This window comes from Diadema antillarum, unplaced genomic scaffold (genome assembly GCF_040938485.1).
Source record: "Diadema antillarum isolate AM-2024a unplaced genomic scaffold, OU_Dant_1.0 seq00000300_RagTag, whole genome shotgun sequence".
Classification (NCBI taxonomy): Eukaryota; Metazoa; Echinodermata; class Echinoidea; order Diadematoida; family Diadematidae; genus Diadema; species Diadema antillarum.
This window is the reverse complement of record NW_027271323.1, coordinates 1,530,387-1,549,977: the sequence shown is the minus strand read 5'-3', so window position 1 is coordinate 1,549,977 and position 19,591 is coordinate 1,530,387. Positions and strand designations below refer to the sequence as shown.

The following is a 19,591-nucleotide window of genomic DNA, read 5'->3' as shown; positions in this document are numbered from 1 at the left end:
GATTTATCATAATAAGGAATTGTATACACGCGGCCCGGGTGACAGGGAAAAAGCAAAAAAAAATCGTAAATATAACATGCAGTGTCTAACATATTCGAATAACAAAGACAAAGACACACACGGATTCATGCCATATGCATTATATAATATATTCCAAAATTGCATTCGTTTATACTGGTCCCCGATTTTGGTACAGCGTAGATAACAGTAGAAAGGACCCTTCTGAATTCATTATACTTTCAAATACAATGATAACATTGTTTCGCATTCTATACATGCGACACTAGATAATTGAATTGTTCATTATTGTAACCCTCATACATTAACTTACACCTGTCGTGATGACGGATCGAGTGGCGTATTCAGTACCTTTTTCCTTCAATCTTTCTGTGACCCCTCCTCTCTTCACTTTGTCTTTCAATGTGCTTTAAGGTCTTAGTTTTTTTTTTTCTTCCTTCCTTTTTTGTTGTGTGATCAACTATGTGTTTGTTTCTGCTCTCCCTTTTGTCTCTTCAGTAGTTTTGTACTCACGGCCTTATGAATAATGTCTGTGCCGCAACTGCTATTTTATTTTATTAAGTTTGTATATGTTCTATATAATATATACTTTAAAATATACTTCAAATCATTACTTTGTATGAGTATATCATATGTATTTGTCGTAAAATTCTCTAATTGTAAATAGATAAATTTGGATAGATTATTAAGATGATTTGGGTATTTTGTTTTTTAGTGATCTATGCTTTAAACGCTCAGCTTTTCAGTAGATCACTCAGTTCAATCGATTTATTTTTTTACATTTTTGTTACCACTGCAAAGTATACATTGTTTATATTCATTAATTCATCAAAACATAAAAACTTAATGATCTGCATTGTAAAAAAAGATTAAAAATAATATGCATTATTCATGTATAGGCCTCCTTTGTATTCTGTATTATTTTTCTGTTATAGATGAAAATAAAAGTTCAATTGAATTGAATTGAATTGAATTTTTATCATTTTCCGTATAGGACACAGACTGATAGAATCACCAATAGACTTTTTATATAAGACGATGTATAAGACAAGATTCAATAAGATAGAAGTGTAATAAAACAATATTGAATACAGTGGAAAAAAAAAAAAACAGTGAGGGGAAGAAATGGGAAGCCCGCACCATTTCAGTGTGCATTCCGAGGCTGGACAGGTGCTATCTATAGCAGGGACGGTGAAGAAAAGAGATCTGTGAAAGTCAACAATTCATGTCAATGAACACTACACCATACATTGAATCAATCATTTGCACTTAATGATGATGATTAAAATTTGTAGACAATTGAGGCCTTTAATCGATCTGCTCGGGCCAGCGCAAAATTATTAGCATGTATTCAGCTTACTCATGTATATAGATACAGATCAATAGATCAATAAATTAGTGAATACCCATGCAACAATTTTTGCAGCATGTTTTCGATTGGCTATCATCGTTCACAGAACCTTTTTCATTAATGGAAAAAATGAAGAAAAAAAAACAATGATTGCACTGTGATAATAATAATAATGATAATTTACAATATTTATAGAGCCCTTATCACATTAAATGTTTCTAAGCGCTAGGGGAAAAGGACAGAGAGAGGGGGAAAATTCAAGGAAGAAGGTACAGTTTCAGGAATAGTTAGAAACACATAACAATAATTACCAGCTGCACATGCTCACACATGAGACTATTCAATGGACAAATAAGTTTGTAACGTAGATTTACTTTTTTATATTGAGTCAGTTCGTTTTCTACTTTCAGATAGATTATTCCACAGCTGAGGGGATGCTGACTGAAAAGATCAAAATGAACGGTAAGATTGGGTAGGAATTGCTGTTTGATCGCAAGTTCCGAGAGGGTAACCTTTAACAGCTGTTGATAATAGAAGGGTGTCGTGTTTCGCAAATGTTTGAAAGTTAACAAAAGAATCTTTCAGTTTATTCCTTTCCATATTCTTAACATGCATATACATAGTGTAGTACATGTATATGCAACTCGCAGTAGTGGGGTAACAGCAACAGCAACAGTTTACCAGTTTAACCCTGGCCTCAGTTTATGTGCGCATCTGCCCTCAGTCAGACCATGTTGCTAACTCGTAGATGGCGTCCGGTGTTTGTTCGTGTTTTTGTTTTGTTTTTGAATAACCGACTTCAGCAAAGTCTATAACTCGTAGGGGTCAAAGGTTGTTGTACAGGCAACTGTGAACGCCATCCGCTTGATCCGCCGCTAGTATGGGAAGTGAGGACTGCTGCCTTGTGTGAGAGAAAATACAATTTGACGATGAATGAAGAAACCAGGGTCTCAAAATGTATAACAAAAAAACTGTGAGTGCCTTGTTCTTTCTTTATCATTTCATTACCAATCTGTCATACTTTGAGTTTGATGCTTTGTTGAGTAAACTGAGAGGTAACTTTTTGGAGCTGGGTACGGTTGATTAAACTAATGCTAGTTCTCAGTCCCTCACGTATGAATACGTGTTGCATTGGTACATGGACCATGGTGCCTGATCTATCTCGCTATGCTATGGCTGTCGAATCAAGTAACCAGTTAGTAGTATTGTACGTTGTAGTAGTTGACGGTCTACTTGTAGTACTAGTACTTAGTAGTAGTAGTACGTGTAGTACTATACTAGATCAAGCAGTTACCCAAGGTGTGTTGTTTCTTCGTCATTTTTATTAGATTGCCAAATGTACATGCTGCTTTTTTTAGTGGTTAGTAGAAAAAATGTGTCTAACAAGTTAGAGCTAGAGTCTACACTACCGGAGCGGAAAAGAGTCAAATATGAACAAGAAATTCAAATAGGTAGCCTATTCTCATCAACAACATCAACATGCACATGCAACAAAGAAAGAGGGAGGTTGGTTTGTTTTTTGGGGTTTTTTTTTCACACGACTTATTTTTCGCACTTGGCCAAGTGAAGTACATACGTTAGGTGCGAACCTAACTAGTCCTAAGATTTAAAGAAGAGTTTTGCATGATATTGATTTTGATAGTTTGGAAACTGTATGTGACACATTTCGAATGATATTGCTAGGTTTTACTTTAGGCTACTTGGAAATCAAAGGGTTCCTGTTCTTAATTCACCCCCCCCCCCCCCCATGTAAAATTGTGTGTTTGTTTATTTGTTTTTGTACTTAATACATGTACATGTATCCCATTTTATCAAAACGGATGGCACTTTTTATTTGGATCAAATAAAGATGTGTTGTTTATAGAGGGAAAAATGCTGTAAAAGAAATATTTGCTCAAACTCTAACCCTGACCACAAACCTACACGTAATAGGTTTCTACAGCATATGTTTACCTAGTACATCTTGTATTAGTAAGGTTTCACTTTACCTATGGTGCTGAAGGTAAAGCCTTGTGCCAAGTTCTGTTTTGGCAAGTATTGTAGCAGCTGCTTTCTTGTCACTCAGAACAGATTCAAGCCAATTTACATTTATGTCTAGATGGTAGTTTGATGAAGCATTCAGTCAGTCACCTACACATTTTGCATATTTGCAAAGCAGCTCAAAGAGTTCAAAGTCTGTAATATGCATGTGGCTGAAGCTTATAAAAGTTAATGTCTGTGATTTTTGGACAACATGATGTGTCACTGTGACACTAACATGGGAAAAATGTTGGAAATCTCCAGTGACTAGCAATGTAAACAAACAAACTTTGTTTTGCAACTCCCCAGGGAAAGGTACCTGAACCGGGAACGTGTGGAAAGAAGATTTGATACCTCAGGACAAGGACTGTACAGGACACATCCGCTGGTTGTGAGTAAAATGTTGTCCTTAGTTTTAGCCAATGGATTGCATCCTGTTGTACTTGGACATCTATGTACTCTGATCATTCAATAATTGGACCTCAAGGTATACATTTGTGTGTTCTATGAACTGAATGTAGCTAGATCGATAGAAAGATGAAAGAAAACGTTTAATAAAGCAATCAGTGTTGGAACTTGTAAGAATCATCCACATTATTTATGATTATATAGGAATATAAAAATTTCAAACTGCAAATGTACCTGTGCCTTGTGTTTAGCAACAGTCATATGAATCATAGAAACATTATCTTTGAGATTTGATATGTATACAACAAATAAATATTATCTGTGAATATTGTATAATATGTCTTGGCTTTTTTTCTATGTGTACATCAGGTGAAGCTTGAGCTTGCCTATCTCATTGCTAATGAGGACCAGAAGAAATCTGAGCAGGAGGCTTGTCAGGGCAAAGGAGATGGTGATGGAGGGAGCGGATTGCAGCACAGTGGAAGACGAAGGAGAAGAGGAGGGTCTTCCGAAGACCAAGCACTGACTCCAAGAATCCAGAGACTCCCTCAGAAGAAGACCAGAATACAGATGTCGGAGATCACAAGGCTGACTCAGTCTGCTCATACCACTCTTGTGAGTTCACAATGTACAACACACGTCTTTCTCAAATTGGTTGCAGAAAATACTGGAGAAATTTTGTCTGTCTGACTTTCGAGAGAATTTTCCAGTGCAAGGTGTGTTGAATGAAAGTGTATCACAAAGCAGTGTATTAAAGTGAAAAATCTGTGGGAAATTAGACAACAGGTGTACATTTGAAAAAAAAATAACAATATTTTTGTATCTATTAAACCATCATATGTGCAGTTATAATAGCAATCCTGTAAACTTGAGTGTAGCATCCTAATCTCCTTGAAGACTAGTCTCTCGAAAGTATACTCGGACAGGTGTCTATGGGAAATGCATGTTATAGCGAAATCAGCTGGTCCTTAGCGGGTTAATAGTCATTAACTTTTTATTCACAAAAGGACTATTGATTTTCAAAATACATGCAAGCAGTGACTCCTGACTGTGACTCTTGGCACACCAGCTCACTAGTTATAGAATCTAATTGTAATTTTTGCCACCAATCCAACCTCATTACTTACATCATATCTTTTATTCTGTTCTGCGTGGTATTTTGTTATGGAAAATGAGAGAATTTGACAGTTTCCAGCCAAGGCCTGGGTCAGGTATAGACCGATTCTGTGACGCGCTATGTGTATTTTTGGCATGGGCAGCGCCATTAACGCGGTGTCTTAGCCGACCCCCCCCCCCCCTCTCCCCATCCCCTTCCGCGCGCGGAATGAAAAACTGATGCATAGTTGTTTTAGCCAATAGGCGTCTCATACTGAGTGCACGAACGCTTGCTTAGTGCGCGAACCTTTGTTACAAGTGTGTGATAAACATGTTGCCCGGGGGGGGGGGGGGGGGGGGGGGGGGGGGTGGGGGAGAGGAGGGGGGGGGTTGGCTAAGACACCTCAAAATGAGCTCATGGCTGCGCCCAGTGCCACAAATTGTCTGCTGCCCTCAACGAACCCGAATCGGTCTATTGTTTTATGTACTATACTGGTTGAACAACAGGTGAGGAAGTAGGACTTGTCTTTAAATACGTGTTTTTGATGATATCACAAACTAACTAGTTTGTTATTTCACTGGTCATTCTCCTGATATATAGTCCAAATGTCAGAAGTCTGTAGGCCTATATTGACTTTTGACATCCAACACAGTTGTGACTGTAGATTTGAAAATGCAAGTTTGAATCAAAGTGTAGCTTTTTAAAGGTAGGGGATACCTTTTACAGACCTCCCAAAATGCAGCAAAACATTAAATATGAACCTCAGGGGACTTGCTTAGGCCACTGCTTAGAAATTTGGAAGTCAACAGTTATCTAAAATTTGAATAATGCACAAAACTCAACTACTCAGTAGTTCTGTGTGTAAGCCTCTTTGTTGCATTCTTCTGTATTTGTGATCTATAAACACAAATCTAAAAGTACAAGAGCTGATGTAATAACATATACAGTGTGTGGTAAGAATGTATATAGAAATGTTTGTAAGTGTTGATGAACTTTCTTCACAAAATATACATGATGGACACACATGCAGTACATGGGTCTGCAAAGGTAGCCTAGTAATGTAGTGGAATTTACGGTGAGCCCCGAAAACAATTCAATTCAAAATCTAACCGTCAAAAAAATGTACTAAATGTTACCTTCCACTTTCAATACTTTATGGGAGTTTCAAAAAAGATATTCTCTTCAACATACCACTGTATTTATACAACTCTTCATTTAAGGCGTGCAAATGGGGTTTTCTACCTTTAAAACTGATTACATTTATGAAAGAGTTATCACTTTAAAGATTGTCCTCTCCCTGGCATATTTTCTGTAAGTGTAATGAAGTCAAGGCAAGTCACAGCTAGTGCAAGCTGACTCCTGTGTGGAGTCTACAAAATGAATGTGAGTGTACAGCAAAACATTGGGTTGCTCATCCTGTATTTTCCTGCCCAAACAAGCAAGTACAATGTGTGTGATGCATACATTATAATGACATTTTTTGACATGATTGCACTGTTCAGAAGTGTGTGATCAGTTCTTCCCGGTTTTCAAGCTCTGATATTTTCCTTCCTTCAATATACCTGCACCCTTGTAATACTTGTGTCAACCCTTGCAATAATGTAAAATGTTTTATATCCACTTTTGATGTGCTATTACATTTTCCATTCAAAGTTAACTCATCCTTAACAGTGAAGTATCACAGTAGAAGTCAGGTCAGGTGAATTTTATGATGAGAGTGTAGCATGCACACATCTTCATATTCTTTTGAAAAGTCTGTCAGTTTGATATTCTTTTTCTTTTGTGTCTCACAGAAAAGCATAGATGCAGACAAGATCAGCACAGTGTATCGCTTTAGGCAGCAGATGGTCCCTTACGATGTCCGCCATCAGGTAAACACCCAAAACCCTATTCTCATGGTTGGGTAAAAGTCACTTCCAGAGTAGCTGGAGTGAAAACAAACAGCTTGCCATGTACAGTACATGTGCAGATTTGGAGTGTGAATCGGTGTGAATGCATGTGCATACAGCTAATGTACCAATCTATGATAAGATACAAACAAGACACATCATTGGCATGTAAAATCCTCGATCTACAATTCTTTTACCTATAAATTTATCAATGATTTTTTCCTGTGGCTATTTAGTAATGATAAGATGGACCTTATCTGACAGTTTCTTGTAATTTGAAAGCCATTTATAGAAGAAAAGTAGATATTCTAATCTCAAAAAATACTCCAATCGTGGGTTTCTATTTCACTCTATCCGTTACTAATTACCAAGATGTCTGATCGTGTAAACACACTTTGAGCATTTACCCATTCACAGTAAAAACAGTGTACAATGAATAGTAACATACATGCGGTGTTTTATTAGAATCATACCAGGTTTAAACATTAAACATGATTAGCATAGTACAAACACTGCATGTATAAGGGTTTCTTCTGAAAAAGGTATCCTTTTTAGTCACTTGTCCTAAATGAATAAAGTAATGATTGGATAAAAAATAGATTTGTACACATACACACAGTGTATGATAGTGTACAGCAAGCGAAAAGGAGAGAGAGAAACAATTAGATTAAGAAATATGTAAGAACAAACAACATATTTCAATAATGACGCATCATTAACATACCATGGTATAACTCAGAAGAAACATAAACCAATTAATTGCTTGTATTCATACTGGTCTATGGATCCCCCCCCCCCTATTGATTCACAGGGTAAAGTGAAACAGGTTTCTACCAATGTACATGCCTTCCTAAATGCTGAAGAGGCCTGGAGATATCGGAGAGAGAATGGTAAGTAACTTTCCACAAAGATTTAGGCTGAGGAGAAAGCAGCTCTGAATGAAATCTGTCTTTCCTAAGTAGTAATCCAGGCAAAGATCTAAGCCTTTGGATAAATAATTACATTTCATAGAGGTAACGCCATTCGATGGCAGCGTTAGCGTAAAAATTGAAGTGAATTTAGCCCCCAGTAACTAAACTATTCTACAAATCCTTAAAGTTTGAACACTGTAATCTCTGTGAAAATCATTTCTCACATTTTTAGCTTTTTAACTTTGAGTGTTACAGCAAATAGAGTATTCAAACTTTATCAAAAACAGTGCCGACAGCAGAAGACTTTAGTTGATATGAGCACTCGGCTATTGTATTCTTAGAATGGACGCACCGTTTCTCCAGCAATCTAGCCTGTAGGTCTGAATTGATGATTTTATGCTTGGCCTGAAAATAGTGGCATTATAATTTTTTGGCATGCCAATGTCAATGTGTCCACAACATATCATGTACCGCCAAACTGAAAGTTCTGCTCTATTCCGTATTTGCTCTTTTCCTACGCCATTTGAATCTTGCCAAGACAAGACGTGTTTAAGTCTGATCGGTCTTTTCTTTATATGTCTGATTTTGATTTTCAGATGAGCGAGAGAAAGTGAGAAGATTTAGAGAGCAACAAAAGGCAAAGGTAAGAAATGCTGTTGTATGCCATGTTCACCTCACATCGCATAGCTACTATAGTCCTTGATAGTGTTTTTAAGGTTGGGTGAAGTTTCACACAAAGTTGTGAACTATCTCAAGCAGTGGGGGATCCAGAGGGGGGCACAGTCGGTGCATGCCCCCCCCCCCCCTTTATTTTTCGTTAAAAACAAAAGAAATAAAAAGAAAAGAATGAAATGAAACCCAGAAGTGGCACCAGAAATATTAGTTGTCCCCCCCCCCCCCTTTACAGAATTCCTGGATCCGCCCCTGTTAAGCCTCCCAAAATTGGCAGTTTGATCACAATACAATCCATTAGAAAAAGAAAAAAAAATGAAAATCATACACTTAAGCAAGAACAAAGTCATTGGACATTTATACAGAATCATGGAAGAAATTAACTCCTCTTTGAGGACAAGCCCGAGTATACTCAGGTAAGTGTCTACGGGAAATGTGTGTTGTAGCAAAATCAGCCCGTCCTCAATGGGTTAAAGTTTCTGTTTGCATTCTTTTTGAAGAAATTATGGGAATTTCCTTTGTTTTCCTCTTTTCTTCTTTTGTTTTTCAAAAGTCGAAATTTCATTATATTCATATGTACATGTACATGTTATGATTGGGATCCTGATTAATTTGAAAATAGCAATTGCTTGCCTTTAGTAGGCAATGAGTTGTGAAGTTAATTTCAGGGACTATCCCGTCATAGAACTTGAAAGAAGAAGTATTCTTCTCTTTAACTGATAGATCATATGTGACCCGCTACAACAGAAGGATCCTAATGTTGCCGACGGCCGAGCCGAGAAAATCGAGTTTGAATTCACATCATTAAAATTGGTCAAAACAATCGGATTTCTGTTTTTGGCATAGTTTTGTAGTCTAATGTTTTGTCCATCATCTGCCGAAATTTCGAAGCTAAATGATTAAAGGAAAGGCAAGAAATCAGCGTTTTTCTGGGTCATGATTTTCCGACTTTCAATGTAAGAGAAACGTGTCCGAAGATTTGGATTTAGCGCCGCAGCTCCGCCCGTAGCAACGAGGGAGTGATCTTATTGGTCAGTGCGTGGCATCCTGATTACCGATTGGTCGTGCATGGACCGCTGGCGCTACAAGCTTGAATGAACATGGTGGAGGTCGCTAGGAGCGTGCCTTCTATTGTCAAGCGGTGAAAACTGTCTCGCCTCCTCTTGACCATGATAGCGTCGGAAGGACAACTTTGAAGGCGTTTTTCTCTAAACTCTGATTTCCTCAACTACTCGACATGCTCTGATAAAATCATCGATATCTCTACAACCGTGTACTTTTATGAGTTGTGCTATGTATGAAGTTAAAGTAGAAGAGTATGGGAATAATGTCATGCCATTTTCAGAAAATTGTCCTCCCCCGACTTTCGGATCCCTTTGTTCTAGTGGGTCACATATGTCCCACAAGGTGACATTACTGTGGAACGATGTTCAGAAAAGATCCTCATTGTTGTGATTACCAGATCCTGTAGATTGGCAAAACCAGTGACCTTAATGCAGGTTACAGACAATGTCATTATGAGTTCATGAGTTATTCCTGCATGCCCTTTTAGATTTATCAACCTAACACACCAAAAAGTGATTTAAATCTAATATATTTGTCAATGGGCTTGTGATTTTGGCAACTCAAGAGTTAAGCAGGGAAACGATTTTGGCTTATGGGTAGTGAAATCGCTTCATTTAGCCCTTTTTCCTGCTTCCGTTCTATGTCATTAGGAAATATTGAGTAGAAGGTCTGTGCCTGGAGGAAATCAGATATCACTCAATGTCATTTCCACTAGGCCCATTTTATCAAGACACAAACCACAAAGGACCTATACAATTATGTTTTATCGGAACTATTATCAGTGATAGCTGTAACTCTGTGAGAATTCCACAAACCAGCAAGCTTTCTCATAGCTAAACTATAAATAGCAAGAATGTTCTTTAATTGTGCTATTAAAGCCAACATTGAAGTTTCCAGCTAAGAACACTAAATGGTCAAGGACCCTATGAGTGGGACCAATTTTGATGATAGTGGCTTTTATCTACAATGTAATTTTATCCATGCTCTTATGTAATATTTGTTATGCATGTTCACAGCATCCTTTGTTGTTGGACCTTCTGGCCATTAATAGAGGAGTGATTCATATCTTGCAAGAGGCCCAGCATGAGAATGATTTTTTTTTTAATCCCTGCCCCCCCCCCCCCCCCCCCTCCCTTCCCTAGGCAAGAGCACAGGCTGCTAAGGAAATGCGTGAACAAGAGCTGGCCAAACTCCCACTAGGTGTCAGGTAAGTCAGTATAGTGTTCTGCACTTCCCATTGCATAAACTGCTGAATCATTATTCCCCTTATCCCAAGATTGAGAGAAGTGTGCAGGTAGTGACCCATTGCTGACCCTGTGTGTAAGGTACAGGAAAGAGAGGGATGGGGGAGGGGGGTACAGGAGTATCACTCTCCCCCCCCCCCCCTACACACACACACTCTCTCTCACACATTCACACACAGAGAAGTGTGTTTAGTGCAGCTGAAAAAAGGCAGTTCTATATTGCATGTGCATCATCATTCTCATTGACTGGCCTGAATCATTAGTATAACACATGAATAGTGTTTTCTGGAGATGAGGCTGTTAACCCATTGAGGATGAGTCCCAAGGATACTGGGGCAGGTGTCCATGAGAAATGCGTGTTGTAGCAAAATCAGCCCGTTCTCTAAGGGGTTAAAGCTGCTAAAATTAGCCCAAGTGGACCAAATAACATTGATCATCAAGGAATACATGATCATCAAGTCTGAAGTACTTTGCTCTATTCAAGATCTTACTAAGATTTTGCACGTCCGCTGATGAGGAATATTCATACATACTGACTACATAAACAGGGACTTTATGATGCAAAATAAAAGGTACAATAGAATTCTAAGACGTAAAGATGCCATGTGTAAATAAGAGTAAAACATTTAAAACCACAGTATTTGTCATATGCCATTATCAGAAATCAAAACAAGAAAACAAAATTAAAGCCTTTGCCCTATTTATAATCGGTCTATGTCTCATGTAGGTGATGTTTTCCCCATTCATATTGATATGGTGGAGGTAAAAAGAAAAGAAGTTAGAGAATCATTTTGTAGAAAATACCACTTTTTAGATCTGAATAAGGTACTGAAAAACATATAATAAGTCACAAGAATTCATCTAAATCAAGATGACTGTAATCATGCAGATAATTAGTCACTTGAAACAGAGATGACAATCTCCCTTTAAACTGGAAAACTGTAGCACATGCAAATAGTAACCATGATATTGAAGCATCAGTAATGTTGACCCATTCACAGTAGGGTGAATTACACTGGGATGATTATTTTTAGGAGAACCCGAGAGGCTAGTGTGGAAGTGACAAGTCCGGTCTCATGTTGGCAGGATATTTGGTTCTCCCTTGTTCTAGACCAGATTTTGCTGCATCATTCCGCAGCAGAAAAAAAAAGAGAGGGGGAGGGGGAATTTGGATGTTTCAACAACCTCCCTAATAGAATAACTGATTTAATCAGCTCTCTATGGGATGTACTGCTAGCGTTGAAGTATAATCTACACAATCGTCTGGGCAGTTTTTTTATTTTATAGTGTGGTAAGCCTTCTTTCATACATATATGAGGAATTTTTTTTTCTCTATCACGAGTATTGAGAATTATCTCAAGTATTGAGAATTATCTGTTAAGATATCATGCTAATATCTATATATTTGGCATCACTGCAACAATGATGTACTTTGGGGAATTGTGCAAAGTGTGGTGTGCACGATTGATTATCTACACCTATCAAAGTTCTATAAGGACCCGATTTTCAAGGAAGAGCCATGCATAACCCTGTAAATCAGAAACCTGACCAGCAGATTGTTGCATGCAGAAATAGACATATGTGACAACACATCAAAAATTTCTCCCTTTTCCCCCTTTTACAAGCACTGTCATTTAAATCACACATAGTTGGCATCGAAAAGTAAGTTTGGAAAAGAGGATTAAGACTGCTCCCGATGCAACTAAAATTTTTATCTAGAAAATTTGATACAACAAAGTAAAAACTTATTTCCCAAAATTATTATCATCAAAGTCTATGGTGCAAAATTATGTTTGGTTTTAATAAAATTTGGATATCACAAGAGAAAACTCCTAGTCAGGGTACTGTTGTAATCTAAGTCTCCTGTAGTAGTTATACATAGACCAATTTCACTATTGATATAAGACACATCAATGTTATAACATGGAGCAGATATTTTCTTTCTATACGTTGTACTTGTGATTATAGATATACACACTAGTCAAATTTTTCCCCCCCAAAAAAAATGATTTGTGTTATATTTCATGCATATGAAATCTGTGGCCTGACTTTCTCAGAGTCCACATAAGTGTAGCCAAAAAGAAAACCAGCTGAAAACTGTTTATACAATAGTGGCGAGCCAATGGAGTAAAATGGAGTCAAAAGGGGCCTGAGCTTTCGATCCTAACAGAAACTTTGTCAGAGGCAAAATGACAAACAGGCAGGGAAAGCAATCACATATAAGAACTACACAAACAAGCACAGTCAGGGGAGGGCTAGGGACACAGAACAAAGAAAACAAAAGGGAAGGGTCAGAAGTGACTGGCAGGGATCGAGGTAACCCAACAAGGAAGAAAGGGCAATTCAAGCAAGAGGGTGGACAGACAAAAGGAAGAGGTGGGTGGATCAGTGATGATCCCAAGGATCATAGGGGGCAACCTGTGAAGGATAAGGATGAATTGGGAGGCAACATCAAACAAGCTTAAGAGCAAAAGAGGGATGATCAAGAATAGGAAAAGAGTGAATGATTCTGCTAAAGCTCAGGCCCCGTTTCACTCCATTTTAGTCAGCATACATGTAAGTGTCGTCTCTAATGCATTATCATTTCAGACTGGAGATAATGAACCAGAGGGAGAAGCCACGAACTATGGCACTTCTTGAGAGAGTCCTGGAAGACGGGGGAAAGAAACAAGATATTTCTCCACCAGCTGCAACATCGCAAGATAACCCTGCTCCTGCAGCAGATGCGGATAAGATCCCGGATGATTCTGAGCAAGACAGGAGCCCAGAGGATGAATATGAAGATGACTTTGATGAGGAGGAGGATGAGGAGGAGGAGGAGGAGGAGGATAATGATGGTAATGAACAGTTGAAGAAGGAAGTGGAAGAACAAATCTCAGAGCAGGAGCACAACGTACACGGAGATACGAAGAAGCTACAAGAGTCCGAGATGGAGGATGATGCTCTCATCGCCGCGGTGACTTCAGCCAACGATGCCCTCAGCATCTCCTCCTTTCCCGCCTCCACCTACACTCAGGCTTCCTCTGCCGCATCTCCAGCATCACCTGATGCTGCAGGAGGTAACCATGGCAACACTACAAATAACGATGAGGGCAGTCCTGTCTATGAGGATGACAGCTTTGAAAGCGACAGTGAAGAGGAGGGGGAACTGGCCTTCTCCATGGTGGACGCCGGTAGCAGTAGTGTCACACCTACTGACAATGCGTCTCGACCAATGTCTCGGATGCAATCCACAAGAGCAGAGAGTGTGGGCAATGTAGCATCATACCCAAATCAAGAAGATGATGTTGCCATCTCAACCAGTAGTCTTAATAGTCATAGGGATGGGGTCAAAGGTGAAGATGCTTCAGTCAACCAGTCAATAAACTCTGCCAAAGTTACAACACTGGCTCACCAGTTAGCACGGACTGCAGTCAAGAGTGCAGCCCACGAAGAGGATGCAACATATTCAACCACTTCATCCATCAGTGTGAGGACGGCCGACAGGCAGGCAAAACCAGCCGAGCAAGATAAAAGGAAGGACTCGACTCAGGAATATGTGAGAACAGAGAGTGTCTTGTCGTTGAGTGACAGAGTTAGGCGAGACACTGAGGCAGACTAGAGGTAACAGGGAGAATCACAGACACGCCGTCACGAAAGAAGCTGTTGTAACATATCAAGCCATAAAGCAGTCGGCACCTTAAGCCGCAGTCTCACAGCAAAGTCTTCTGCGTTACGAGTATGAAAAGTTACATACTGGTGTGTGATTGAGTGTGTTTCCTGTTTTACACTATTTTTGTCTTCCATAGTGAGGGAAATGATGTGGCAGTATTACAATATTACTCAGGTTTGTTCTTTTTCCTCTCATGAATAATTTGTTGTGAGGAAGGAGGGAGAAAGTAGTGGTTCTTCTTGGTATTGTAATCACTTGAAATGATTAAATGGACTGCAAATGGGAGGGGGGGGGGAAGTACTGTCATTCATCAAAACTGGAAAGAATCTATGAAGAAGGTGTTTTCCTGAGGGTTTTTTGTTTGTTTGTTTGTTTTGCCGGAGGTAGGAAATTTAGAGAGGGATGTACATACAATGTATTAGCTGCTAAGGAAATGAAGCCACGATGACACCTCAGGTACATGTACTGGCATCTTTTTGTACAAAATGGTTTCATTCATCATTCAGGGCACACATGTTTGTTTGTTTTTTCATATTTGCTGCTGTAAATAGGAAGTAACATTCAAAATGTTTATGTATTTATTTTGTAAGATGTGTTATTACTTCCTTTTAAGTGCATTGTCAAGAATCTAGAGTTCTTACACTTAGTATGTCTGACTGTCCAAAGCACTTTAGGGTAAGAATGAATTTTGGTATTATCTTTTTCTTTTGATTAGATAGATTATCAACACAGGAGGATAGCAAAACTCTCCGTAGTGTGTTCTGAGTTCATGTTATGTTTAGGAGAGCTGGCCAGCTGAATTGACTTTAAGAACACACTGACACTGAACTGACTTTAAGAACTGACTTTAAGAAATAACAAATAAGTTGTTGAATCTGATTATAGAACTAAAATTCTTCCTTTTTCCTCTACCTTAGGATCTTGCCTTGTAATATGTCTTCCATTAATTAATGTCTTCCAAGGATTAATTTATCAATCTAATCAGTGATGTATGCTTGCCAAATTTTCTTTTTGTAATATTTTTGTAGTTTGTTATTCCTCTTGAGACACCCAAATCTGGCAGAAGTACGTTACATGACAATTGTGGTTTGCTTTTCTCAAGACCAATGAAACCTCGATGGGGTTTTTTACGGCATCCACACATTTTTTCAGCACTTGCACATTTAAGGATTGTGTCTCAAAGATCGAAACAAAAAGAAAAAAAAATTGATGCTCTTGTTACATCAGCTCACAATCATTGGGTGCATTCAAGCACTCTCCTTCAACAGTTTAAAGCGAACTGAACTGTACCATACCCGCACAAGAGGAGCGTTTGAACACTCCTAAAGTATACCATACCGAACCAAACCGAGCCAAAAGTGGACCACTTCCCGATGTGCTCCAAAAGGGTACCAAAGGCATACCAGAAGTTGGCATGTGAAGAAAGTGCGTAACATGTACCTACATCATAATGCAAAGAGTTCATTCTCTTTGTTCGGGACATCTGTAACTAGCTTAAGCCAGCCAGATGAATGACCCTGTTGCTACAAAATGTATGAACCCCTCTAAAAAGTAATAATAAAATAAAGAAATAAAGACCCTATAAAATGGATAGGTAAAGGGGGGTTGGAGTATGAGCAGCTGACATGTTTAGAAATGACCCATATCTGCACAGCGTAGGCCTGATATAATTTCCCGCATGAAAAAAGAAATGCCATTGTATCTTAGATTATGGCACATGACTTGGACAATTAAACTTCATAGCAACATAAATTGTGGTGCACTTGGAGCAAAGATCAAAAAGCTTTCATCACCAATAGGATTTTGGGGAAATTCAAGAAACACAGCGAGCAGGAACAATAAAATTGAATGTGGTTGGTTGTAATAGTCTTGGATATTTTGGCAATAAGCTGATCATGAACAGGAGCAATCTGATTTGAACAATCAGAAAATTGAGCAAATAGTGTTAGCATGTGAAAGAAGTTACGGTGTACATTGTATGTTGCTATGTGTAAGCCACAATCTATTTCATATGAGTGAATCAGATGGATCATGTGTGTTATACATTCAGAACGTGTATTACAAGAAACAGTATTTGCTGACTTGTCTATCACTGTAGCGAAATTAGCACAATACAAGTCAATGTGTCCAGAATAGACTAGAGGGTTCCATGCTGGTTAGACAAGTGATGAGGTCATTTGGTTTCGCCTTGATTCCGTACCTGTATAGTGTGTGATATACTGATACTGGAATTCTTCATAATTACAATGATATCTACCAATTGCCTTGTTCATTTCTGTGTGTGTATTGTCTTAGAAATACTAGTAATAGAAAGAAGAAAGAAAAGAATGGGTTGTGTGAGTGAAGGTACATTGCAGTTTGTACCAGGGTATGTTATCATGTTTGCCACAATTATATTGGCCTATTATAGTGACTGGAACAATCTTTCATGGTAATGTGAATTGTAGCCAGTCGGTGCAGCATTTGCCAATGAACTGCTTTTCAGCACAGCTATACGGGCTGTACAGTTATAATGCACCACTACAAAATTCTATGTTTTGAATCTGAGCTCTTCCAGAGCACATCATTCACATGTTGATGGTAAGCCAGGGGCCCGTTGCATAAAAGTTACAATTATGGTAACTTTGCCGACCAATGGTACAAATTGTAACTACCATGGTAACAATACTCAACAACCAATCAAAATCAAGAATTCCATGGAAGTTACCACTGGATGGCAAAGTTACCATAATTGTAACTTTTATGCAACGGGCCCCAGGTGTCATATTTGAATGGCGATTAATCCCATAACCTGCATACCTCAGGGTGGTAGACTTGATGTCATCTATTCATTATTGACGTCCATTTAACAATCAGTGGTCATTTGATTGTCATGTGTTCGTTACCCATTTGAAACAATTCTCAGTGCTCTCATGTGCACATGTGCAGATAAGACAATAAAGAGGCATGCATAAAATCATATTTATGCCATGCAGCCATACTTGTGTAGGTAACATTTTATTTCCTCCCCATATACAGTGCAAAATGAATTGTATTCCGAGCTCGGGGTCAATGACATGGGACAAAATTTTGTACGGGTATTCTTCAGTTTATACCCGACAGGTCATGATGTTCCTCACATGATTTAGGCATAAGATGGTGAATGGATAGATTACAGTCTGACCTTTATTTCTGTGATATACGTGGCAAAGTTAAACAGGGTATGCAAACCGTAATTAAAGTTAGAAGAATATAGCTGCCTCGTCTTGTTTATTCGTTTCGTTCTGAATATGATGCTGATATCGAATGAAATTCAGAGTTTAAAAGAACATCATGAAGAAAAAAACAATGCTCAGAATTGGTCCCTAAAAGATTATTCTTGTCCAAGAATTTGATGAGTATAATGTCTATTGGGAGATGACGTTTTCGTGTAGATATCTTGTGTCACCAGATAGACCTTTGCCTTGTGTTGCATTCTGGTTGTCATTTTCTTCCCACGTGATTTCACACAAGCATACATAGGTCAACTGGTGAATTTGCATTATCCGTTACTTTTTTCTTCACATCATAGGATATTCCTGGTTCAATCATGATCACTTATTGAGAGCCACTCGTTCTCTGTAGGGCGTTAACCTATGAAATGTATTCCTTTTGTACAATAAAGTATGGCACATGTATTGTAAGTTCTTGTTTTCCTTTGGATGCATGTGCATGTGGTTAGTTGTGTTCGTAGTAATGTATGAAAAGAGAGTGTGTATAGAGCGAGGGACAGAAAGCAGATGTGTGTGTACATTTGTAAGTAACGTAATTAAGTCATGTTGACAGAGGTAATAATATGGGATGATGATGCTTACTCAAAACTCTTTTATGATCAGCACTCCGAGCGGAGAAACAATCTAAAACTCCATCGAAAGAGTATGGACTAACATACATGTATTGGAGGTGTGGGTTTTTTTTAAGTCCCTAGAAAGGTATCTTGCAAACTTTTCCAAACTAGCCTTCTAAACCCAGAGATTAGAAGATACAAATGTACTCTATAATTATTGCTCATAACTGAAGTCACCATTTCAAAGTTACTGTTCTGCGAGTTCGTCAAAATGTTCTCAAAACGCAACCCATGCCTTCAACTTGTCACGAAAACTGAAAAACGTAAGCGACTGCGCTGACAAAAGCATCACGAAATTGTTTGGCTTCCTTTTCCATTCGATTAAATACCAGAATATCATAATCTCCTACATAAAGCATACAACGATATGATCTGCCTATGGACGGACGGAATTAGAAATTCTATTACCCCGCTTCTCAACCGATGGGCCGCGATGTCAAAATAAATGAATAAATAAATAAGTAAATAGATAAATAAGTAGTTAAGAATGTAAGTAAATAACTAAATAGATAAATACATACATACATACATACATACATACATATAACATGAATAGATAAATAAATGTTTTTAGTCTGTTACAAAACAAAACAAAGAAGCCGAAGTGGGCCTCGAGTCTTGCTCTGCTATCACGTGATCAGGTTTGTCCAACCGTTGGCCTAGTGTTTCCTTTCCCCATGCGATATACTGCAATGTCACTACCAAAGATGCATCATACAAGCACGCAATTCAACATAATTCAGAATATGATAAATGCTGCACCTGTCTTTGGTAGATGGCATGGTAAGAGGAAAAAAAAAAATTCACCTTCGACGTGCCCCACTCTCTACATGTATAGCGTAAAAATAACCCAGAACTATGCTTGTATACATCACTACTAACATGGACGCACCATAAAGTGGTCATGCTTTATCAAATCGTCAACTTTAATAGTTGAGCCTAATGAATTACGCAGGCACTACACTTGGTAGACGTCTCGGGTTTGAAAGGGTCGGGGCATTGGTTTCGAAAGGGTGTTGAGTCATTGCAAGAAAATATTATCAGCTAATTGCCCAATTTTTATGTAATTGCAATATTCATCAACATTATCCGCCTTATACATTGATAGGCATACAGATGGATAGGAAGATAATGTAGATAGGTATAGAAAGATAGGGAAAGAAAAATATAATTAGATAGATAGATATTAGATAAATAGGTAGGTAGATCGATATATGTATAATATATATATATATTGAAAAATGATGGATTTAGCGCCTTTTGGAAGCAAACTCTCTCTCTCTCTCTCTCTCTCTCTCTCTCTCTATATATATATATATATATATATATATATATATATATATATATATATATTATGTCTATATGCGAAGAGTTTGCTTCCAAAAGGCGCTAAATCCATCC

The 19,591-nt window shown here is 38.3% G+C and overlaps 1 protein-coding gene across 1 annotated transcript; it reads left to right on the top strand.

Moving 5' to 3' along the window:
- The first annotated feature begins 2,298 nt into the window (after positions 1-2,298).
- LOC139730274 (uncharacterized) lies at positions 2,299-14,274 on the top strand. Its single transcript, XM_071641153.1, has 9 exons — positions 2,299-2,342; positions 3,698-3,779; positions 4,166-4,411; positions 6,686-6,763; positions 7,593-7,671; positions 8,289-8,335; positions 10,572-10,636; positions 13,263-13,435; positions 13,553-14,274. Exons 1-9 carry the CDS (start codon positions 2,299-2,301, stop codon positions 14,272-14,274), a joined length of 1,536 nt encoding a protein of 511 aa, XP_071497254.1.
- Positions 14,275-19,591: the final 5,317 nt, after the last annotated feature.